The sequence below is a fragment of the Gorilla gorilla genome, chromosome 12 (assembly GCF_029281585.2).
Source record: "Gorilla gorilla gorilla isolate KB3781 chromosome 12, NHGRI_mGorGor1-v2.1_pri, whole genome shotgun sequence".
NCBI classification, from domain to species: Eukaryota; Metazoa; Chordata; class Mammalia; order Primates; family Hominidae; genus Gorilla; species Gorilla gorilla.
Window position 1 is genome coordinate 103432717 of NC_073236.2, and position 26476 is coordinate 103459192.

General features: G+C 40.7%; 1 protein-coding gene across 4 annotated transcripts in view; it reads right to left on the reverse strand.

Moving 5' to 3' along the window:
• CRIM1 (cysteine rich transmembrane BMP regulator 1) overlaps window positions 1-26476 on the reverse strand; it is a 201123-nt gene that overhangs the window by 154109 nt on the left and 20538 nt on the right. For 3 of the 4 annotated variants that reach the window (XM_031007160.3, XM_031007168.3, XM_031007162.3), the window contains exon 2: window positions 6022-6195. The exons of the other annotated variant lie outside the window; for it this stretch is intronic. In XM_031007160.3, the coding sequence (XP_030863020.2) occupies window positions 6022-6195 (174 nt within the window). The remainder of the gene's footprint in view (window positions 1-6021; window positions 6196-26476) is intronic. 4 annotated transcript variants of the gene reach the window in all.

The following is a 26476-nucleotide window of genomic DNA, read 5'->3' on the forward strand; positions in this document are numbered from 1 at the left end:
CTCCACATCTAAGAGTACTCTTTGATTTCTCTTTCCCTCAACATCCATATCAACAACTCCTGCTAACTCTATTTCCAGTGGTACCTCGAATGCACCTAATTCTCTTCATCTCCAGCTCTCAGGTATGAGTCCCCATTATCTCTTACATGAACTACTAAAAGAACCCCTACCAGCCAGCTCTGTTCACACTCTTGCATCTCCCTACCCCAACCAGTCTCTTTTTCCACCATATTCATCTTTTAAAAGACAAATCATGTCAAACCTTTGCTCACAATCCTTTAATGGCTTTCCTGTGTACTCATCACAAAATCCATACATCTCATCATCTTCTACAAGGGCTCAGGTGGTCTGGCCCTTACCCCTCCCTCCCCCCATTCTGGTCACGCTGTTTCTTCTTGCTAGTCCTTCAACACACCAAGCTTGTTCTCTCCTTAGAGCTTTTGCAGTTGCTGTTCCGTCCATATGGAATTCTCTCTCCTCAGGTCATCGTAAGGCAAACTCCTTTGGGCTTTGAGATTTCAGTTTGGACTGCCCCTCCTTCATAGAATATGTCCCTGAATACAGCAATTTTCCAAGTAATTCTCTATCACAGCATACTGGTTACTCTTTTCCAAAGCTTTTATCATACCATATGCTATTTTCTTGTTTATTTATGTATTTACTGCCTGTGTGACCATCAGGCTCTCTCAAGTTTGAGAAACCTAGGAGACACCCTTGGTGCATGACACCCAGGCTCCCCATGGACCTTCAGCCCTGTATAAAAATGTGGGTGGGCACAGAGCTGGGAGCCTCTGTCTTCCCTGTACTTAGGGGATGGCAGCAGGTTTCTTGCTACAGCTGAAAGTGTCTCCATGCTAGAGTTCTGGTGGCAGGACTTCAGTCCAAGTCCCCCTTTGGAGTTAAGCTCCATGAGAGCTGTATCCTCAACAACTACAACAGTGCCACATACGTATCTGGCATTTCATAAATACTTGCTGGATGAAATAAACAGATGAATGATTTCCAGGGTGTTTTATATTCTTCACCAAATGTGGCATGGTTTCATATTTCTGATTAATTCTTGAATTATGACCACTGAATTACAATAATTTTTTTAAAAGCCATGTACCCAACTTGGAATTATAGGCAAACTTAAAAGTTCAACTTATTCACTGCATCATGGAAACCTTTGGTATTGACATTACTTATGACCACTGAGCCCAGAGAGACCCCTAGAACACCCCTGTGGCAGCTGCAGAGGCTGGCACTATAGAGGCTGGCACTGCTTCTACTACTGCATCAAACTGATGTGCCCATGGTGCACTAATTTAACTTTTGTGGTGCTCAGTCTAACATATCCCAAATCACTAATGAATAAGTAGTAAGGCACGGAAGCATAAACTTTGTTAAGATCAAGGTGGGATAACTTGCAGGTCATTCCCTTTATCAGACTTCTTCCTTAGAAAATACAGATCACTCTGAGAAACTATTCTGCACTAAGCCATGGCTGACTGTTATCCAGTATCCTATTTCCTTTACATTTTTAATAAACTGATTTTATGGTAATATGTTCAAGTATTTTAGAAAAGAAAACAGTGAGTAAAACTGAGGACCAACTCCTTTTAAACAAACACAAGTAATACACAGGAACTTTTTCAATGCCCAGAAATTTCCAGTATTCTCCATAAGTCTATAACACTGAAATGGCCTGCAATGACTTCCACACGTTTTAAAAAATGTTATAGCAACATTTCGAATTCATTTTCAGCATCACCACCAAAAACACAGAAATGGAGACCCATGTTTTCTCATTATGCTCTGCCAAGAATACTATTCTGCTTGCCCTATCCCCACCACTGCACACCCTTAACACTATAAACTACTCAAAGAGTCCCTAAAAGGAGGCTTTAACTAGACTATTCACCTTCCTTAAGAGATTCGAGAGCAAGTCTAAATTCGCCAGGTCATCCATCATCACTGCACACTTAACCCCTCTTGGCTTTGCAAAATCACCCATGCCCTGTACAAGTCTCCCTCCCAAATCCCATTCTGTGCCTTCTAGAGCTTATCAACAAAATCCTTTCTGCCCTCATTCTTCCATCTTGATGTTCCCTTCACCTTCTTGTGTAAATTGAAACCTAGGTAGTACCTGATTACTCTTTTTCCCTTGAAGTCTTCTCAAATGGGAATGGCTTTATCTCCCACATTCCATAAATCCTGGCAGGGGCATAGGTATCCTCTTTGTTCTCACTGCTACTTAAAGATCATTCTTCCTTTTCCCCTTTAAAAAATAAAACTTTCTCCACTTGAAGCACATGCAATTAGGTTATCACCAGCCACACGGAGGTGTGGCATTTACCTGCAGAACTTCTGGCTCCATGTCTCTTCCCTGCTACTATTCCTTGGCATCTTCATCATTGGTAGAGGCACTCCATCCTGACTCACCTATCTGACCTCCCACCCCCAGTGATGTTGTTCTTCACCCCTCTTCAATCAACTACATCATCCATAGTAATTTCTAACCCTCATTACAACCAATAATAACTTTCTCTTCAAGTATTCATTTCTACTTGCTTCCTTAGTTATCTCACTCCATTAATTCTTCAATCCCACTAGAACCTCCCCTCTACTCTCCACATCACTGACTCCCTGATTTTGTCTCCTTCTCAGTGTAGATTATATGGTCAATCACTATAAAGCTCTCTTATATAATCCTCAATCCCCATGACTCCCTCTCTCTGTTTCTACCAGAATGGTCAAGAAAATACCCAACCTGCTACCTCTCTACCTAAACTGCACACCTACATAAGAACTAGAGAAAATCACGCAACTGTGCTGGCCAGCCTCTTTTCAAAGGCATAACCACTAACCTCAAGTAAGCTGTCAGCACCAGTAGGTGACCCTACTACATTTCCCTAGTTAATTGATTTGTCCTCTCCTTTAAAGATGTCTGTTTACATTTTCCTCTTTCTCTTTGATTTTCCACACCCTTTCTTCCATCTCAATGTCAGATGATGACCTTCTTTTATACTTCCCTGAGAAACAAACAATTTTGTCCTTTTTATTCCTCAAAGTCTTTGCTCCTGCAATCGCCTTTCTTACATTATTGGCTTTTCCTTCTTACTAAATCATTCCGGTCATGATCCAAACATGCTGTAGTATCTCCTATATTTTCTTAAGCTCTTCTTGACCTCTACATTGCCCTAAAATAATTACCCCCATTTTCAGTACCATTTTATCACGAGACTCCTCATAAGTCTTCCTACTTCTATTACTTGCACTATCATTCTATTTCAGGTTAGAAACCCTAGAATCGTCTTTGTGTAATTTTCATCCTTCCCTTTCCTGCTAGCAGATACCGTAGGTTCTTCCATCAAAATGGTGCATATCCATCTCTTCTTTGCTGTTTTCCTGCTGCCACTCTAGTCCAGTTTCTTGTGGTAACACATCTAAACAGCTGAAAAGCTCTCCAACGAGCCTCTTGACTGCCATTATCTCCCTCTGCTAATCCAATTTGCATTCCACCATAACCAAAGTCTGCCTAATGTTGACTTCACCCTCTTCTTTCTGATTCTGTCTGTTCATAAACCTATAATGATTTCTGATTGCTCATATTACCCAGCTTAAGCTTGTTGCACAATGTTTAAGACATTTCATAATCTGGTCCTATCCTCCCTCCAATCTTTATTTCCTATTGCCCACCAACATAAAACTCTGCTCTTTCAGACCAGTTTCCCAAGTGTATTCCATGTAAGTCATGCAGATTCCCACTTCCACATTTTCTTCTTTCGTCCATGTTGGCCTCACTCCTGAAATCTATCATCATCACTATTCTAAATCGTTCAGTCTACCCTCCATGATACCTTATCATACAATTCCAAATCATACTTTCTTGGCATTGAGGTCCTATAGCATTCCAAGTCTCTGTCACTATTAACGACGTGACTATTTATTAAGTATGAGTTCATCACTAATTCTTTCATATACAATATATACCTGAATATAAGTATGCTTTTTCCTTCAAAATTCCTTCTCAGAAAAGGGAAATCCCCTAATCCTGACTTCTTACAAGATCTCACATACTGCCTGGTGCTTTATTTTGAATAACAAAGCACTGTTTGTAGAAGATACATTAACCTTAAATGACCTCAACTAATTCCACATTTGGATTACATAGAAGCCATCTGAAATAATAAGTTGGAAAATAACAAGTAAAGAAATTCAATCAGATACGGTAATTATTCCTGTGGGAATGATCTCAAAATTGGAAATGATGGATCTCACAAACAGCCTTTTTAGAATCACTTTAAAAATCAATAAAGTTAATCTCCACATGTTAATCTCCACATTGCAAAGATCATAAATACACGCCTAACTAATTACAAATGCAATTGTCCTAATTTTATGTGACGAGATACTGGGTTTTGGGACAAAACTTCCTGGGATAGCATCATCCTTAGATTCAAAATCTGCTGCATCTCAAACAACTTAGGTGGCAGTGAAGAGGGCATGTTCAGGAGCAGGGCATTAAATGACCTGGAAGGGGGCCTGAGTAGAGACAATGACAACAATGGTGATGCACTCACCATTTAGGACAGCTTCCTGAAATGTAAGAATAGCAAAAAGTAATAATTCTAAATTGTGTATGACTTTATATGAGTAAGTTTAAATGTGTATGCGTAGTTAAATTATTAACTATGTAAATAGACATGTGATCACGTCATCTATATCCCTAAATGTTTACATACTGAAGGTGGCAAAATACCCTTTTGTGGCAGGCAATGGGTGTGGGGAGCAAAGGGCAACCGAACAACAGAAATGAGTTAGGTAACCCGTGGCATTGTTTAAGTCATGATGTGACAGGAAGAATACTTGGTGTGATTAGTACTAGCACTAATACTCATCAAATGCGTGGAAGCTCAGTTTCCCAGTGTTCAAGTTCAAGGACTGGACTAAATGTTCTCTAGGATCCTCTGCAATTCGCAAATGTTATTTCTATTGTTTTCTACTCTATTCTTTTCTAATGATTCAGGAGCACTGGTAAATACAAAGAGAAATGTTATTTTGTAGGCTATTGCAAATTTCTTCTTCCTTACCATTTAATATAACTTGGAAACTAAGTACATTTCCAAAACTTCAGTCCTGCTTTACTGCCCTTATAAGCTTGATTTTTGGACTTTAAGAATCCTTGGTATTATATTACCAATCACTCCATCCTACAACGACATCATTTTAGAGATAAGGGGTATATTTAAGAATGCCTCTTTCAGTACTTTTTTCCCTCAAGAAGAAACTGGGGCTACGAGAGTTTAATGCTGGTTAGCGGCAGAGCTGAGACCCAAACCCAGGCTTTACCCCTTTTGGCTATGAGCCATGGCACCAAGCTCTGGGTACTTCACTCAAGATTACTGTGTTGATGAGTCATATATTCAATTTCTTGAAGTTTTTTCTTGGTTGTACGTATGAATGTACAAAAGTTATGGGCCATATCAGTATAATTTTCCTGCTACTTGAATGCAATTTCTGACTTATCTCCAGAGGTGAAGAGCCTAATGATCCCTCCACGCCCTATGTGATTCCTGCCCTCCAGCAAAACCAACCTAAGCCTTCAATCATCACTGCATAATTCTCCCATTTCTGCTAAAGAGATAACTCTTTCACGCCAGATGAGCCGCATTTCTAATTAGCAGACTCTCCTCATGGAGCACCATCCTAAGGTAAATCAAACAGAATGGACCTGGTGACAACAGATGCTGATCTCAAGCACACCGCTTGTGAAATCATCCATTATGCAGAGGTGGCCTAGGAGGGCTGGCACAGAGGGCCCCACTCACACCACCACAGCACCGCCATTCCATAGCGTCTCGGAAACACACCCACCACATCAGCACCTGGTAAACTTTATGCATCTTAGTTGGGATTATACAAACTACCACTCTCTGTAAACTTGTCTTTGCCTTTTCAAGCTCAAATACTATTACTACTCAGGGTTACATAATGCTAAGGCTTATGACTGGATGGTTAACAAAAATTAATGCTTACCTTCAATTCTCTTTAAAGCTGAAAGGCACATATCCTGACTTGGAAACTCAAAGGGATTGCTGCAGGTTCGAATGGTGTTACATTCACATTTCCCATTGATTATATTGCAGCCAGCAATAAGGTTTTCATTGCACGGTTTAAAACCAAGCAGTTGGTCATCAGTCCAGTTCTCATCTGTAAAACAATTAACAACCAGATAATGTGTGTTTGCAGTTTCATTCAAAGGCCTGTTCGCGGGCAAAAATGCACTGGGATGTCAAGATTAACATTCAATTTTGACAAATCAATTTGTGAAAGGCGGTCTGGCTGAAACTTTACAAATGAATGAAACCCAATCTCTTCATAATAACTGAGACAACTGAAATAATAGCCATCCATGTAGGCATTAAATAGCTATATGCACAAAGGTTGGAAATAAAAAACCACTACTTCTCTTAATGTGTTATTACAACAACAACTGAGATCCCTTTAAAAATGTTTAATATCAAATAAAGATTCCTGGTTTTTTTCATGTTCAATAAAATTACAAGTCACATTTGTCAATCTACAGAATTATTTTTTAAAGAGCTCTTTTTTGGCCAGGCACAGTGGCTCATGCCTGTAATCCCAACACTTTCAGAGACCAAGGCAGGGGGATTACTTGAGCCCAGGAGTTCATGACCAGCCTGGGCAACATAGTGAGACCCAGTCTCTACAAAAACAAAACAAAAAATTAGCTGGGAATGGTTGTGCATGCCTGTGGTCCCAGCACTCAGGAGTTTGAGGTGGGAGGATCACTTGAGCCCACGAGGTTGATCACGCCACTGCATTCCGGCCTGGGAAACAGGGTGAGACTCTCTTTAAAAAGCTAATTTTTTACTCTATTGATAGAGACCAACTGTAGGTTTAAAACAGCTCTTCAACTTACTACATTAAGGCAGCTAATAATCAACATCAAAAATCAGACACCACCAAAAGAGTTACAATGGAGGGGATCCCCTCTAATGCGTTTGGGGAGACTGATAGTATCCATCACTGCCAACCCAAAGCCAGAAACAACAAAAAAACTAAAGTGGTGCAGCTTAGTGACAGGCTGAGGTAACTGAATACAAAGGCTGAGACCAAATCAGGTTCTGATCATGGAATGGAGCAGGCCACAATAAATAAGGTCGATTTTAAAAAGAGCTATCATGGGACTCAGCTCCAAAAAATGCAATGAATATGACAGAATCATATGCAGGCTCAATTCTTCACAATATTCCTCATAGGAAATTAGACTATTTCTCTCTGTGAATCCTTGGGCCATTATATGGGTTTTTTTCACACTTAACATTATCTTTAACAGATACTTTACCCACCTGAAATGGGAACTGACTGTTACATAGTAAACATGTTTCTGATAAGCATATCTGAAGAGAATTTTTTAAAGTACTTGAATTTAAGAAACCTTAAACCTCTTGCTCAAACTAAGGCAGGTATAAATGCCATCTTAAAAACCTTGTTTTTTGGCTGGGAGTGGTGGCTCATGCCTGTAATCCCAGCGTTTTGGGAGGCCGAGACAGGCAGATCACCTGGCCATCAGCCTGGCCAACATGGTGAAACCCCATCTCCATTAAAAATACAAAAATTAGCTGGACATGGTGGCGCATGCCTGTGGTCCCAGTTACTCAGGAGGCTGAAGCGGGATAATTGTTTGAAACAGAGAAACAGAGGTTGTCGTCAGCCAAGATCGCGCCACTGCACTCCAGCCTGGGCAACAAAGCGAAACTCCGCCTCAAAAAAAAAAAAAAAAAAAAGACAGTACAAACAAATGGCTCTTATTTTTATAGGGTTAGCTTTTAATTGCTGGCATCATTGCTCAGTGCATAAGTGAAGCAAAAGTCTGCTCTTCCTGACTGAAATAAATAATTTTCTCAACAAGAGGTCGTTACAAGAATGTCATCTACTACATAAAGAGCTTCAGGGGCGGTCCTTTGAAAAGGGAAAATAGAAAATCTCTTGTTTTAGATTTCAGGAGATCAGGCTCACTTATTTGATCAAAGCCTCAGCTTTTAAAATGATTATCTTTCGAATTTGAAGTTTATACCGACACACAATTTATGTTTTATTTAAAATCTGTTCTCCTATTTAGCCTGTATTTGGTTCTGAGAAACAACATATATATATATGATATATATATGTGTTTTTTATATATATATATATAGAGAGAGAGAGAGAGAGAGAAGCAACATACACACACACACACATATAACATAGACACATAAAGGTACATTCCTATCTTCAAGACAACAATGAAATTAGTAAAGTACTCTGAAAGGAAAATCAGAAAAAGAAGAAAAACACCATATTGAAAAAATTCAACACAGAAAAGAAGGTGATATTTGTCTTCAGTTATAACAAAATGTGCATCCAAGTGATTTCTTATCTGTTTAACTGTTAACACGCCAGTAGTACTAGCATTTTACTACAGTTCAGTCAGATTTGCCATGAAGGAATTTTTGTGACTACATATGCAAATTTATAACTGAAAGGCAGTTTAGCCCTAGGAATTAAAAAAAACTTGTAAGAAATTCAAGTAACATTTGAACTACTGGAAAACCATGTATACTTGTCCTCCTTTCCTTCACAGTTTTAAGAGGAAATCTTTATTACTGTTCTTATAAATATGTGCAGTTATTGAGTTGATCCTACTGCAGAATTTTTTTCCACAGTAAACATCCCTTCCCACCATTCTAATTGGAACTCCCTGAAGACACCACTCTCCTGAATTACCACAATGTCTTCTAACCTGGCTCCCTGCCACTATTCTCTTGTCTCTCCACCTCATTCCCCACAATGTCCCCAGATCCATCTTCCTCAAAAAACAAACCTGCCCAGTAATTCTCTCTTGGCAATAAGAAAATGTCCCAGCTTCTTACTGCTGAATATCAGCTTCTTCATGGCATGGCTTGTAGCTACTTCTGCAGACTCATTTTTCACCAGTCGCTCTCACATCCTAATGCTCTAGGCACACTGAGGCTCTTACCAGAAACCCGCAGGAACTGCTCCCATGCTTTACTCGGGAGTGTCGTCCACCTGGAATACCTCCTTCCCTTCTTCCTCTGCTATCTCCTGCTCATCCTTCAAAACCTAGCTCAGATGTTACCTCTTTTGAGAAGCCTTCTCTACCTGCCCCAGGAGAATAAGCTGTTCCATCCTCTGTGCTCCTGCAAACATCTGCACAGACCTGTTGTCCCCTACCATAGTGGTTTTATGTAAGCCATAATTCCCCAGTAGACAAAGAAGCCTCACATATGCATATATACACACATGTATATATATATGTATTATACATATATGTGTATATAGACACACACATATATGTCACTGGTATGGTCAATGCAGTTGTGTCTTTAACAAAAAAAGTGTCTAAAAAATGTGTGTGTATACATATATACACACACATATATACAAAACATCACAAAGAAAACTATGTTTCAAGATAATATAAAGAACATGTTTAAACAATACAAATCCTATTTTAAAAGCTTATCATTACAGCACTGTACGAGGCACACATTTCAAAGAAATGCTTGGAATACTGGGCACACTTCTCACTAGGCATCATCTATCATTACTCTCTTCCCCCCGTTCAGCTCTAAGACTTCAACTTCTTATCACCTGGCTGGCATCAACAGTCCTTCCAAGCAGCCCATCTCACAGCTAATTGGTTTTCACTGCCAGATGCTTTTCTCTGCCTCCCCACAGGAAGACCATTTCCCTCAAATCTGGAATTACAGCTAAAAGGCCTTTGATGAGGCCGCTGGCCCCTTGCTGTTTTCTGCTGCTTTCTCAGCAGAAGTTTCCTGGCAGCAGCAGCAGACTCACCTGAAGATGCTCAGGTGAAGGTGACCATTCCCCTCAGAAACATTGCTGCCACTATGTTCAGCCAGGAAGCATCACTGACTCTAAAGCTAACAACATCGTAGACACTTTTATTTTCTTTTTTTTGAGAGTAAACTCTTTCAATTCTCTGCCCGCTCCTAATCAATACTTTGTTTTTCTTCTTGGGAAATGGTTTCCCTAGCAACCACCGCTTCATAGGATCAAGTACAACATGCTATGAGACAAATGCTTTTCTGGTATTCAATTACAGAACACTATATTTTAAAATAATTTAACAAAATCAACAAGGACTGAAAGCAAAAATGTAATGAGGTTTGATTATGGAAATCAAATCTGAGCCCAAGAGTTCTGCTAACAGCAGCTGGCAAATTATGTTTTAAAATCTCCCTTTTCCTAAGTAAATCCACATACACAGCACAAGAATCAAGGTTCTGATTCTCTAATATAGTTCCTGGTTTCTCCTTGGACTGGTCAGGAAAAAAAAAAAAGTTAAAAACAGAGGTACTGGTTTTTAACTATATGAAGTAGGTTTTTTCCTGGTACCCTAAATGTGACAAGATGTAGTCTCCTAGCCTGAAAGGTGAAGACAACTGAGGTACCTCTGCAAATGTATTTTTAAGTTTATAATTTCTGCAAGATACCAAATTAGGATATTACATAAGTTACTTTCTCTAAGTATAAAAGAAACCTAATTTCATAAATATATTCAAATTCATATATGTTCAAATATGTCCAATATTGAGTACTACAGTGAAGTGCCAGGTATATTAAACTGCTAAACCAACACTTCCACTTGGATGTTCAGAAGACATCTTGAAATATAACACTTTTTCTCATCACAAGCTCTGTACTTCAGTATGCAGCAGAATTACTTTATGTGTATTTCCCATTTCATCCCACAGAACATTAATAAGATGTATAATTGAGGGCTGAAATGTAATAAACTTAATAATTTGTATTGCTTCGATCAAGGGCATTCAAGGAAACTAATTTTTATTATTTTAATTACTTACCATTTTGCTTTACTGAAAGTACACGGTGAATACAGTAACTTACTAGCACAATTTGGTGCCACAACCTCTATTCATACTAAAGTATCAGGAGTTTTATGTACCATTTTTTTTTTTGCACCATTAGCGCAAAGTGGAAAAAGAAAAAAAAGCAAATAAAATGTTAATATGATTATGGAATTAGTTTTGACCTGATTTACCACCCAAAAAGGGCTTGGGGCTTCTAAGCGGTCTGTAGCCCACACTTTGAGAACTGCTGTTCTAAAGAGCATGTCCTGCAGGTACACCTAGGCCAAGGAATAACAAAGAATGCTGGGTACCTCTTCTAACAGTTACCGTGGAACCATAAAAATGAATGGTTCTTTAATGTGATTTAGCTAATATGTAACTGGTAAACAGGAAAATGGTGTCAGTATAATACAGCTGTTCTGCTGGTTCTCATGTGATTTTTCCCAGCACATTAATGTTCTAAAAAAATCAAAAGTGGGCCGGGCGCGGTGGCTCACACTTGTAATCCCAGCACTTTCGGAAGCCGAGACGGGCAGATCACGAGGTCAGGAGATCGAGACCATCCTGGCTAACACGGTGAAACCCCATCTCCACTAAAAATACAAAAAAAATTAGCTGGCGTGGTGGCGGATGCCTGTAGTCCCAGCTTCTCGGGAGGCTGAGGCAGGAGAATGTCGTGAACCCAGAGGCGGAGCTTGCAGTGAGCCCAGATCATATCACTGCACTCCAGCCTGGGTGACAGAGTGAGACTCCAACTCAAAAAAAAAAAAAAAAAAATCAAAAGCGGGCCAGGCGCGGTGGCTCACACCTGTAATCCCAGCTCTTTGGGAGACTAAGAAAGGCAGATGACTTCACCCCAGGAGTTCAAGACCAGCCTGGGCAACATGACGAAACCCTGTCTCTACAAAAAACACAAAAATTAGCCGGGTGTGGTGGCGCATGCCTGTAATCCCAGCTAATTGGGAGGCTGAGGCATGAGAATTGCTTGAACCTGGGAGGTGGAGGTTGCAGTGAGCCAAAATCACACCACTGCACTTGAGCCTGGGCGACAGAGCAAGACTCTGTCAAAAAAATAAATAAATAAAAATAAATATCAGGAGCAAGTTTTCTCACAGTTAAAAGTCTTACCAGTATATGGAAGACCTGAAGAAAAGGCTGAAAATTTTGCTTAAATTCCTTTCTTTAGTGCAAGAAATGACTGCTCTCGTGGTTAAAATGTCTTCTGTATTAAACTATCTGGGGAAACTGCAAGCAGAAATGAGAAGGCTGGAGACACTTGCCCCTGTATTAAAAACAAAACAAAACAAACAAACAAACAAAAAACCCCCATAAAAACAATGATGAAGAAACTACTGGATGTTATGTTTAATTCTGATAACACCGTTCCACATGAAAAGTAAGTATCTTCAACACCCCGTGCCCTGAAAGGAGGCAGAATGAGCTTCGGAAAGTGGAGGGCTGCAAAGCATGGGCTACCAGAGATCCAGGTGCAAATAAATGCCAGGGACAGCTTACCTGGGCCAGTATTTTTATTTGAGTTCTTATTGTTTCCATTTATCCTCTATACACACAGTTGCATAGGTCTTGAGTGACCTTCCCCAACCCTATTTTTTCCCAACAGCTCTCTTATTTTTAGCGTAATGAATGATTTTGCAGAATATGAGTAGGTTTTTTTATTTGCTTTACAAGAGTGAACAACTTATATTGCCAAGGCAGGAAACACCTGTACTTCCAATAGCTACATTCAGTCTTGTCCTGGACTTAGTCTTTCTCCTCTAAGAATATCTTTCAATATTCTCGGTGATGCCTGAAATTCTTTCCTTCTACATTTGACATGAAAGATTTTCAATGCAAAGGCTAGTTGGAGAGAAGTTTCCATCCTGAGGGCAGGAAAGTGGGCACTGAGAAGGATATGAAGGATGAGGCCTCTTACAAGATGTGTGGAGGCATAATGAACACCAGATATGTGAAGAAGCAGCTCCAGCAGATACAGCCCCCTGTGCTAAGGAGCTACAGGAACGAGCTGTGGCAACACTAGCCTGAGTGGTCCTGGATTCAACCTCTATGCTCTTCAACATATCTTTCCATCTGCTTGCTGGTGTGTGAAATTCCACTAACATGGAACAAAACATTTCAGGTATGAGTGCACCTACTGGACAAAGTACTGTGTGTTCACGTGAAATTTCTGCCAGCCTGAAGGTGGAAGGCATTTGTATACTCAGATTCTTACCTTTTCCACCTTGTATCTGTTTAGGTTAATAGAGTTTACTCCAAACCAAGAGATGGCTGCATCCTATTATATGGCAATCCACTTACCAGAAATATGCTATAGCAGATATTAAAAAGCAAGAAACAAATTCACAGTACACACTCAGAAGCTCACAGTAATGGAATTCTGTTGGCAGAAGAGAAGCTTCTGGGAATATATATCAAATTAATTCTCCAGCTGTTCACATATCCCTGTGGCTACAGGAAGATGCAAATAGCTAATACTGGCATCTCTTTTCATGCCAGCCTAGAAACTCCAGTGTAATGTAAAATTGCTGCTCTTAACTCCCCCAGCTCCTGGCTGGCTGTTATCAGGCATTCATTTCTGCTCGAGGAGGAATCTAATACAGTCTGCTTTCATTCTCTCTGCTTCAAGCTTAAGGCCTATGTTCCCAAAGCTGGTGCTTCCTTCTCTTTCTCTTCCTTGTGCCGCAATCAGTGCAAAGCAGGAAGGGCAAATTTATGGTTATCAGTAGAAATGGTTCATGTTACAAAAATGTATTTTACAGACATTTCTACAAAGTGAAACAATTTTAAGCATATGTAACTATAAACCAGAGTGGACAAAGCCTGAATCTTTCAAACAATGGAATACTAAAGTGTGGACACAAATATTTGTTGAAGACTAACTTTTAAACTGATGTAAATGTCTAAATGTATAACAAACAACAAGAACACTGATTTGTATTACGTCCAAGTGAGGAAATCACTGAAAAACAAGCAGTACTGATCCAATATAATAAATCAACTTACAGCAAAATATTTGTTAATAAGTATATGTCCCATTGCTGTACTTTTCATCATACACCTCAGCAATACAACTAACAGAGAAGCACCAGTTTCATGTTTCATGAAACAAGAAATGATAAGGACAGGAGAAATTGGGGCTACGGGACACAACTCTCCTACTTCACAGTTCTGCCTAACCTAGGAGCCATCTTAAACTGCATACGAAGAAACAGCCCAGAGGGGGATGGTGTAATGGAGAGGGCCTTGGCCCAGGAGACCACAACCTTAGCTCTGTCACTCATTCACGGCAGGACCCTGAACAAGGCACTTAGCTCTCTAAGCTCCAATTTTTTAATTACAAAAAGGACACAGAATGGATAATTCATGAGGCCCCTTTAGACTTTATCCTCATGTTTGATTCTAGCATCTTTATTGAAATTGTACAATTTCAATATAATTTATTGGGGACAGTGCCAGAGAATCACATGCCTATCGCAGTCATAATTTAAATTTAAAATAATGTTCCATTATCAGACCAATTTGACTTTGTTTTGAAAACAAAGTCACTATGCAGAGTAAGGCAAGCCAAAGGTCTTTTAATGTAATAAATATCACTTTCTAGGACCTTTCCAGTATCTCCATTCTTAGAGGATTCACTAGCTGAGGTCTCAGTAAATCTCATTTAATAAAACAGGATTGGCTATGAACTGACAATTGCTGAAGCACTCTGTCATTACACAACTGTCTCTACTTCTGTATATATTTGGAAGTTTCTATAATAAAAAGATTTTTTAATGTGAGGGGTTTATAGGGAACTTACCAAATACTTAAAAATGAAGAACAATGGAAGCTCCATATGTCAACATTGATGGGGACACAGTTAAGACAGTGTTTAAAGGGAAATTTCACAGGGCATAAGACAAGCTAAAAAAAAAAAAAGAATGAACTAAGCATCCAACTTGAAAAAAGAGCAACAGAGTAAGTCCAAAGAATCAAGGAGGATGCAAATAATAAATCTATGGAGAAAGTAAAAGCAACAAAAACAGTTAACAAAATTAAAAAACTGGTTCTTGAGAAAGATTATTAAGACATCTTATAAATGGCTTTTGATGAGTAGTCTCACACAGCATGTTAACTCATCCAGATACTCTGATGTCTATTTTTTCAATCACTTTCTCTTTTGAGGTTTTACCAGGAAGTTACTCAAAGTTAGACACTGAATGGCTCCATTTCCGAAATTTTTTAAATAACCAAGGTAGGTATTTAATGCCCATTTACATGTTTCCTAGCTGCACTTTGTGGCACAGAACTTAACTCTCTTATATTCCCTCTGCTTTGAGAGTAAAATCCAATAGTTTCCAAGGAAAATCTCAGGTCTTCTCCCCTGGTCCATGTTTGTGCTGTGCTAGATCAGCCTTCTATTCAGACACATGCCATGATTAAGCAACGCAGCTGTCTCTGAACTTGAATGTCCAGTAAAAAATGTAACTGCATGTTTATCCAGCTTCAAAGGATATCAATTTTCAGTTATCAAACATACTCTTACTTAAAAATTAATAAATCTTGGTTGAGGAAAAAAGTATTTTGGAGAAATGTCTAATTATTTCCTATTTGATCTCTTCATCAGGATACTCTAAAAAGACATCCTTGGATTAAGCCAGGTCATTAGCTGTCTCTTACATACCTGGTTCAGAGTGTTTTATCCTCCTACAGAGGTGCTTTAATGTAAATAACACCCAGCAAGGAGTGTTAAGAGAACAGCCCAACCAAACTTCTTAAGGATATGGAGTTGCAAAGCAATGGTCTACAAAATGAAGTCCAACATGCAGTCATTTGAGTCCCCGGCATGGAACAACGCAAAGCCAGTTCAGACTTGATCCCAACAAACTTCTTCAACCTCATCTCTGCCATGCCTTCCTCTTCCTCCAGTAAGACTTAGTGACTATGAATTGCCTGAATGTCCCATGTTGTTTCATGACATTCATGGCTGTTCTCTCTGCCTAGAAAGCTACTTCTCTTCATCTGCACTGGAAACTTCTCCTCAGTGGTTAATACTTCCTTTAGGTTTCCCCACTCTATAGGGACTGAATTAAGTACTATTTCCAGTGTAGGACTTCTACTGCATAGCTATTAAAATTACTTCACTTATAGCAGCACGATGAAATTGTTCATCTAATCTCCTTTACCCGAAGTGGGTTCTTTGAAACTAACGATCTACTTTTTACTCTTCATCACTGAACTATCATAGGGCTTAGCAAATAGTCGCTTAGCAAAATAAATACCTGCAGAAGGAATAAATAGGGATAGAGAGGACGAGCACATGAATTTAATCAAAGCAATGTGAGTCTTTGAGCAGCAAACTTTTTCTGGAAAGTAAGTTTGTTGGTAGAGGAAGAAAGTCAATTATTTAGAAATAACAGAGAAACATCTTTGGATCTCAGTCTTCCTACTTGTGAAATATTAATATTAGCTCAAGTTTTCTTTTAACCTCAATACTGTATCAAGCAACACTTCCACAAATCAATATTTATGACATGTCAAAAGAGTGAATGAATATAATATGCCTCAACCATGTTAGATAAATAATAACTTAAATAATAAACTTTTAATCTCCCTTCCTGCCACTTCTGTGTATTATGACAATAATTAGATAATGTGACACACGTTAATGCTTCTTGCCAGAATGTGACTTGAGGACATGAATAATGCACAGTACCATTTTATAAATATTAATGGATGCTCTAACCTAAAATCTGTTAGTCAAATCACCAAGAGTAAACCAGAAGACTAGGTATGGGAATTGCACACATCCAAAAGTGTGAACCACTAGAGTGAAAAGAAATGTGACTAGACCTTCTAACAATTAAATACACATCGTGCTCTGAAAATAAGCACTGTGAAGGATATACATTTTTCATTATACTAGGTGAAGAGGTAGCACAGATAATAAAGCACATTTCACCCCCTGAGACTAATCTTCTGATAACAGCTAACACTCACTGAGCACTTTCTATGTGCCAGAGACTGGAATAAGCACTCTCCATGGATTAATCAGTTTTACTGAGGAGGGAAGCTGAGCAACCTAGGTCTAAATCCCATATAGGCTGTCACCCAGCAGGGGACATGAGGAGCTGAAGAAACAGGAAAGTGAGGTAGTCAAAGGCTGGGCAAAATTTCAAGTTCATGTCAATCTGGAAGACCTGAGCATCAGGGAAAAGAAGGACAGGAACACCACTAATTCTCCCACCTCACTCTGGTGAGGTCCATCTCCAGTAATACGGCCTGGAGACCCCTGCTGATGGTCCTTTAACCACCAGGACAAGCAGAGGTCCCTCTATGACACCTTGCAGCCAAGGAACAGAGCTGCAGAGCCATCAGAACTGAAAACCCACCAATATAAACATGATCTCAACTAATCTATCATTGAGGAAAACGAGAGGTTCTTTGCTAAGACCTTCATATACAGCAATACTCCTGAAAAGCAAATAATAGTTTTTAAAAGGTGTAATGATCTGGAAGTTGCAATAACGAATCTTTTCAGGATAACAACTTTGTGAAATCAGCTAGCAATCATTTTTGCAAGGAATGCTTTTACAAATCAACTTCAGCACTCCTGTGCACTTTACCTTAATAATTTATCTGAAGTCTTCAAAATAAACCAAGTGGAAGATAAATGAAAGAGTGACATAAATTCCAACAATTATACTACTGATCCTTGCCATTAACTCTAATACTGGTCTACAAAGAAATATCTTCCCTAAATATCTTGCCTAAAAACCCAAACCTTTGATTTTTTTTTTTTTTAGTGAAGCAAGATTGTGTTTGGTCTTATTTATTCCTACCACACACTCCAAGAATCTGGTCCTAGCAACAAAACAAAATTTGCCACCAATATTCAATAAACAGTGCTTCATATGTACGGCATACCATTTCCTAGTTGCCCAGTTTCATCTTAAGTGGAAGTCTGGCATGTATGTCAAAACCTTTTTTCTTAAAACATCATTAAGATCCACATGGTTAGTGTATGTTTAGGTGGACAGTAGTGCTATAAATTAGAAATCAGAATCACAGAGACAACTGTGGCCCATTAAGAAATCTTGCAACACAGGGCCTGATCCACTGATTTTAAAGGCATCAAGTCCTTGAAATTCATTTTAAAACTCTCCAGAAAGAAGCAAATATAAATTAGGGGACAATGAAAAGCGGGACTCTTGCCTTAGGCCATGTCAAGAAATGAGTATGAATACCTTGGGTGAACTATTATTTACACAGCAGTGATCTGATCCCTAACATTCATGGGAAATAAACCAGACAACAAGAACACAGAAAGATTAAAAAGTCTTAAGAACATGTTTGAAAAACATATTTACACGTTTTTCACAAAACTGAGTTTCCTTTGTGTAGTATCTTACCTCTATACCTAACAGACACTCAGCTCCAACTCACTGGGTCCTCACTTTGGGGGTCCCAGAGATGACAGCACAAGCCTTATCTATAAATCTATGATGGCACTCTCCTGACCACAGGGTCAAGTCTGACCCCTCACATTGATAAATGAAGCCTGTGCCTAGCCCTAGCTGACCGCCCAGTTACCTCCCACTGTGCAGACAGCTGCTCTTCCCTTCCCCGGCTACTGCAGCCTCAAGGCTTTGGCACTTGTGTTCCCTCTGTCTGGAACATCCTACTCCAGGTGTGTGCATGGTTCACTCCAGCACACACCTTCAGGTCTTCAATCAACCTCAACTTCTGGCAAGACTTTGGCAGACCATTAAAATTGCAAACCAGATACCACTGTGGCTGTCTCTGTCCCCTTTCTCAGCTTTATTTTTCTCCGTAGCACTTCTCTCCTCTTGTATGCTGTATGTTTTCCTTACTAATTTGGCTGATTCTGCCTATCAGAAAGCTCCAGTTGCTAAGAATTTTGGTCTCGTTCACTGCTGTATCTTCTGCACCTGGAACAGGGCTCAGCACATAGTAGGGCCTCCATAAATATTTACTCAATCAGCTGATTCCCTGAGTATACTACGCATGTTCACTCCAATGGGCCTTTACGGATCCCATTTCTCTGCTTAGGAACACTTTTTTTTCCTCCTGTCTACCTAGAAAGCTGCTACTACCATAGTGTGCCCAGCTTAAGTATCTTTTCTTCAAAGAAGTCTGATTTTCAATTTTCTTCCACCCATCCCTCTCTCTTTCCAGCACACCCGCCCCCAGCACTTCCCTTATCCTAAGGCATTGCTGAGCTTCTTGGGAGCAGAAACTGCTTCCCTCATTTCTATACTCACTCTGTGCTGAACACACAGCAGGCCCCGATATCCACTTGCTGAAGTAAATAAATGAGTAAGTGACTGCTCTACGAGGTAACTAGTATTATACTCTACTAACAATACTGCATGGAAAAAAAGAAGCAGCTTTAAAAATGTTCTGTAGGTATCAAACTTTCAGGTTTGTTTATTCACTACTTATGCATTCATATTTAAAATCTTTTGGGAATGGTTGAGATGCAAAGAAATAAACTTTATAATAATTCAGGCCTTCCAAGGACTAGGAAGCAGGTAACTTTCACATACTTTAAAACATAGCAGTCAAGGAAAAATTTTTTATAGATTTTTACATTTCAAATTAGAACACATGTAGGCATAAACATACACATGTAGAAAATAATTTGCTTCCAAAAGAAAATGTAAATATAACAGGTATGCATCACTCAGTCCTTTTTCCACATGCTACAGAAATATGTATTCCCACATGCAGTTAAGTAGATAAATTTTTCAAGATCATAATTCTGTCATATTATTCTATTTAAAGTTGGTATTTAGAGTGGAAAAGAAGTCTCAAAAACACTACCCAAATGATAGCTCACAATTTGTGGAAATACCTCTAATTACTATTTTATTAGGTTCAATACACCTTTCAAGAACTAACAGCTTTCAGGATATAAAAGGAAATACCAAATGCAGATAACTCCCAAAGGATGCTCTGATCAAATCCATATCCTATGTAATGAACAATAACGATCACCAAGTTTCAAAGGATTAGAATATACAGAGATGCACAGCTTTTAACTTATGTGTATGTGCTTGTTCTTTCCATTGTTCATTCCATTGCTTTGAACTTCCAATTTATGGAAGACTGGTAAGTTCTCAAGGCAGACCGGAAGATGCACCCCTTGAGCCGGGAGACACAGGCCAACTCAGCTGCAGCACTGCCTGGAGCATCACACTGGACCTCACCTGGTGTCTTATCAATTGGGTGGAGGAAAGGGATGCTGCACACCTGGGCTGGCAGGCCCAATAAATTAGTGCCATAACCATGACATTTCTATTTAGCACCAGGACCACTATTCCTAGGACTTCATATAATGTCTTGTGAGAAGAGAGGAAAGGACATTAGCACCCTTGCTTCAGACAGGATGTGTGGCATGGCCACGGAGCACTAATTATCATTCAAGACTACCCTGGGCACAGAAGTTAATTTACTCAGCACAGAGAGATTCCAGCTGCACAGGAAACACAAGCCCTTCAGGTATGGCAGCAGTTAGGATTGCTCTCCACTTAAAACAGGTGTTTCAGAAACAGACTCTGCCTATAGTTTCTATTCCTTTCCCAAGAGCATGGAATTTAATTTTAAACATCCCCAAGGAAAAGCTGGCTTGCCAACACGCGCAGTTTGGAAACAGCATGATCTGCTAGTGGTTCCACAGGGGTTTACTGAGGTGGTTCCAGGCCCTGGTTCTGCATCCTGATTCTGCCAAAGGCTTTAATTAGGAGGAAGTTGAGGATACAAGGTTCCCTAATCCCGGAGAGGAGCAAAGAGCTGCTGGGCATATCATCACCCTGAGGCACGTCCTCAGGTTTTTCTGGAAACCTCTTTGAGGGAGGTAACAGACCCAAGTGTGGTCCAGGTGGGTCCACCAATGAAAGAAAACAGAAAGGGACAGGTGTGTAACAGTTGGCCTCACACTTGCATGTGCACCCACCCCTTTCACTAACCCCAGTGACCCTATCTTTGCCAAGGCTGAGCATGTTAAAAAGCACCGGGGTATCCAAATGGGGTGTGCTTTACTCTAAAATAAAAATGGCATGGAAGGTTTTTTTTTGAGATGAAGTCTCACTCTATCATACAGGCTGGAGTACAGTGGCGTAATCTCGGCTCACTGCAACCTCTGCCTCCCCGGTTCAGGCAATTCTCCCGCCTCAGCCTCCTGAGTAGCTGGGATTACAGGCGTGAGCCACTGCACCTGGCTGGAAGTTTCTTTAGGAGGGTCTTTTCCGCTTTCTAATATACTTGGTTTCTAAAGTGAGAAGTGTGTCTAGTCCACACAGTCACTGGACATTCCTTTTCTCATCCATCACCTTTGTCCTCTCCTACTACAATTGCTTCTGCATTCTGGCCTGCTCCTCCTCCTTCCCCTCACATCCTTTCCTCCTCACCCCAACTGCTCTGGCAGTTCACCTTCCTGAGCCTGGCCCTGCCAGAGGCCCCGGGGCCACAGGCCTGGTCTGAGGAAACCTGCCGGCTCCCTGCCCTGCCAGCCCCGCCCCCAGTGTGGGAGTCTAGCGGGAGCTGCCTGTGGGGCCGCGCTGGGCAGCATTTCCTTTCCCTCCATCCCACCTCAAGGCCATGGGGCACTCCTTCCCCCTCCCCCGAGTCCTTCCTGTTTCCCAGGCCAGGTCCATCCAGGACACTCAACTGCCAGGGGTCAGAGTGCCACATTCCAGAGGCTTCACACCACCACTGGGAGGGCTCTAGATTCCTGTGTGGGGGGTAGGGGCGGGGGCAAGAAGGCGGGCAGGGAGGCTGGCAGGGAAAAGTTCAGCAGAGGCTGATCCAGCCCACTGTGTTCTGTATTCTGGGACAAAGTCATGGGGCAGGGAGAGCAGCGGGGGGCCCCAGGAGTTCTCTCCAGAGTGGGCAAGAGAAAGCTCCTCGACCCCTTTGGGTGAGGTAGGAAAAAGAGGCCATAACTGCAGACATGGTCGAAATATCTTTTAAAATAAGAGAACATGACAAACTTTTATGGGTCTCAGTTCCTTAATCTGTAAAGTTAGGCGGGCCTAAAGGTGCTTTTCTGAAGAAACTTCCAATGCCACAATTCTGATTCCTGGTGTGGCAACAGTCCTCTGACCTCATTGATTTTCAAAGTCTGATGATTTTTTGGCTAACGAACAGAAATACCACTTTCATTCGGAGGGCAAACAAAACTTCAACCTCCCAAAGCAAAATCCTCCCCTTGCAATACTGGATTTCTTTGCCTTGCAGACTCAATGTCTCCCAAACTTTCTTTATGTCCTTCTTTTGATTTCTTTGTCCTGCAGGTTTTAACTCTGTAGACTCTGGGCTCAAACCCACAGGATCTGGCCTCTCAAGGGCTTCCAACTCCTCCTGCTTGCAGGCCCCCAAGGCTTATGAAATTAAGCTCCAGGATGTGCATCCTATCAAGGTCACCCTCTGGAGCTTAGGGCTGCAGCATGATGGGACTGGACAACTCTGGCCCCATCCAGACCCAAGGGGAGCAGCACAGAGTACCATGACATAGTGGGCAGTGCTGAATCCCTCTGACACAAGAGTACCACTCCACTGGAACTCAAAAAAGGGAAGCCAGCAAAGAATAAGGAGCTTGAGCTCAAACTGTGTAGCATCAACAGGTGAACAGGCAGACTTCAGCCTGGTCTTGTGGAGGAGGATGCAGAGCTGGCCTAGCACTCTGAGGACAGGAGTACCTGACTGATAAGCGCAGACTCTTGCAGGGAAGGAAACGGAACACACTGCTAGGGAGATTGGGGAGAAGGAATAAGTGAAGAGGAGCCCATTTAGGGCTGCCATTCACGCATCAGAGTCATAAGAAGCATATGCAGTTAGGCTCTGCCTCTGTAAGACAGTCCATGGAGAAAATATCCCTGAGTGGTCAAAGTCTATCAACTGTACTTCAACTAAATGTCTACATTCCTCCCATACACATACCTTTTTTTTTTTTTTTTAACCAAACCATTGCTTTTAATAAATCCTTATGAGTAAAGTTTGACCACAAAGTCAGTCTGTGGATAAGATGATTAATATGATCCTACAAAAACATACCCTGATATAGATTCATCTCATTCTAAGCAATTGCTTTTCTAAAAAAAAAAAAAAAAAGAGAGAGAGAAAGAAAGAAATAGAATCCCTGACCAATTATGACCTCCTTCCTCTCAAGCAAGGATTCAACACAGAACACTCATTTACTAAGACCCAACACTAGTGAGAGAATATGTTTTCCGGAATTAACTAGAGTTTGGACCCCAAGTACATATTACCCTTCATTAAAAACCAGTTCAGTGCTCTGTTCGGAAGACTGCACATTACCTCTGCATGCTGCTCTTCTCATGCTTTGGGAAGGCCGCACTGTTGTCAGGGCTGAAATAAAAGTGCCTGATTTTTGTACCCCAGCAGAATGTGGAACTACAGCAGAAGCAAATCAGATGGCTCATAAATCAGATGTCCTGTGACAACTCTTCCTTTTATGAAGATCAGATTTTAAATGGACCACTTCAGTTTGGGTGAGAGAAACATGAGAAAGAAGGAAAGCATTTGTACATTCTTCTAGTCTTTTAATAAAACGATGAATCCTTCAAACCACCTGCATAATTTTGCCACACAAGAACCACAGTGTACTCATTTGCACTGATAAATTTATTTCATTTTAAGTTGACTACAAGGCAAGGATTTCATAGTTACAAAAAAAAATCTGGAACACAGAGACCTAAAAAAAGGAAAGACAAGTTATTAAAATTTGTACAATGGACAACAGAAATATTTCTTTAAAACAAGACAAGCTGTTTCATTTAAATGAGTATGTGTGTATGTTAGCTGAAAGCTCTAAATTTCTCCATAAAAAGGATTTTTACTACTGTTGCTATCCTGTTACAGAATTCATTTTTAAAATCAATACATATTTTTAGAATGAGAAGAAGCACTTACAAAATGCTGATAACAGGACTGCAGGTTCATGTTCTTGTCACCTTTGTAGATACGATCACCTGCACTCCAGCCTGGGTGACAGAGTGAGACTCCGTCTCAAAAAAAAAAAAACAAAAAACCGAAAACAAACAAAAAAACCCCCATCTTCTGCAAATTTTAATCTCTAGCTTGATGTCTTTTGTTAGCCAAAAAGACATTAGACTTTGAAAATGACTGAGGTCAGAGGACTGTTGCCACACCAGGAACAATCCAATCTCTGGATCAAAATCTTTCACCTTTAGGACAGCAGTCCCCACCAAGAGAACACAAGGACGTATACCCTTTAGTCTCTGCCATATGAAATGGCATCAGCATAAACTTTCAAATTAACTTTCTTAAGTTAAAAAAAAAAATGACTTACCGCCTTACGTTAGAGCTGTGAGCTTCATCCAGAGTATGGCCCAGGCACCTCAAAATGAATGGTGGCACTCCTTTCCCTACTGTTGCATCTGGACCATTTGGGGGACCATTTGTTCCTCTTTGAGATGAGCAGTAATGCTGAGAGCAGCCTCAAATTCAATACCCCGCAGCTAGAGAGAAACATGTTAGGTGGCGCCTGCCTAGGAGGACAATCATGAACAAAACTTCCTCACAAGCATCTTCAATGTGATGTAATGTGAAGAAAAATATCCCATCAATTACTCATTGATTTAAAATACATTTACTGAACACCTGCGACTTACACAGTGCTGTGCTACACAGAAGCCCAGTAGGCTATTCAATTATAGAGCATCTATCTACCCATCTATCGCCTTAAAAGCAAACATAAGTTACAATGCAGAGTAAGCCCCTAAGTTTAGAAAGGGTAAAGTCTCGTTAATATGTCCACTGCACATGTTGGAGTCTGAAATATCCCAATAATGCTTACTGAAAACACATCACCTGATGGCTTTGTCCTTTCAAAATTACCTTGGGAGCCAGTAAATTTTACTGAAACACCTGACAGACTGAGTTTGTTAGGTATGATTAACAAATCACAGGCACCCAGTTATCAACATAGAGTTTGGAACATTCTACTCCCCTGCCAGCAGCTAGGGAGTAAATGTCTTCAGGCCTATGATGCCTTATTTCAACCAAATATAACTCTTATTTTATGATAAGAGAGAAGGAAATCACTTTCCCACCTTCTGAATATTACATTTACTCAACAAAGCATGAATGAGCATGTGCTATGTATAAACCATAGTTTTAGATGTTGAGGTACAAAGATACAATGACAATGTACATTTACTGTGTGCTTACTGTATACAAGCCACTATTCAAGTGCTTTACATGAATGAATTAAGTATTCCTTATAATCACCCAAAAGAAATGGATACTATTGTTATTCCCATTTTACAGATGGAAATCATGAACACAGGTTGGGGAGCTTTGGCCAGGGTAACACACCATGCCAGGTTGCCAGGCTGGACTATGCACTGGCTTCTGAGCCTGAACTCCCACTAGTGCACAATTTTGTTTCTCATTAATAAAACATGATTTCTCCCTATGGAATTTATCATCTAAATTTCTCCAGAGGAAGTCATTTCTACTGGGCAGGTTTTCTTGAGACTGTATCCCTAACACTCCTTGGCAAGTGGATGCAATGTGTGCTAGTCATACAGATGGGTAAGATGCCCCAAGACTGGGGTGACTAATCCTCCAAGGAGGAAGCAACAGGGCCAAGAGGGCAGAGCCAGCACTGGAGTGAGACCAGCGCCACCAGTGAGCTGTCATCAGCTGGCTGGACAGTGCCCCTGAGCTCTGAACAGCAGAAAACACCTGTGTGCAGGGCTGGGGGTTGACCAAGGGCAGCTGTTGGATGTGGGCCTTCCGGAACCCACATGGGGGGAGGCAAGAGAAAGGGATTCAGACCCTGAAAGGGGAAATCAGTGACCAACCCATGAAGAGACAAAAGACAGAGCTCAGGAACTGCTGCTCTGTCTCTCTACATTAGAGAGAGTGATACACAGACACACGGGGGTCACAAACTCCAAAATCCCACAACTCCATCCCCCAAATGCTATAAGCTTGCAGTATTTACATACCTGTCTTTCCCCAAGAAGCTTGGTGTTCATTATTTTTAAAAACCCTCACAGCAGGTCAGGAAGTCAGGCATTTGAATACAAATACCAAAAGAAAGGGAAAAGAACTGCTGTGGTTGGTGCAGCAAAGAATTCTGAGATACCCACTAAAGGAGATCCAGACAATGAGCATCACCCCTTGGAAGCACCAACTCCAGAGGTAAAAGCGTGAAGCAGCTATAATCAAATCCATCCATAAACAAATCCAGCCAGCATTTACCCCTGGCAAGAACCTCCAAGTCTACGACCTCCCTCAAACTATATTTACACCTTTTCCCACATTCTCATATCCCCACAGCCAGAAATAAACCCAGGGCTCTCAAAACTGAGCCTCTCCTCCTCCCGCTCATGCGAGTTGGCCCAGCTCCAAGGCTCTGTAAGCAAGGAAACGCAGTCCAGGGACACTGTATGAACGCTCGCCTACTGTTTAAACATTTGCCTCAACCTGCAGCTTACACAGGTCACAGAGGCTTCACTATCTACTGTAGAGCAAGGAAGATACAAATCCATTTCACT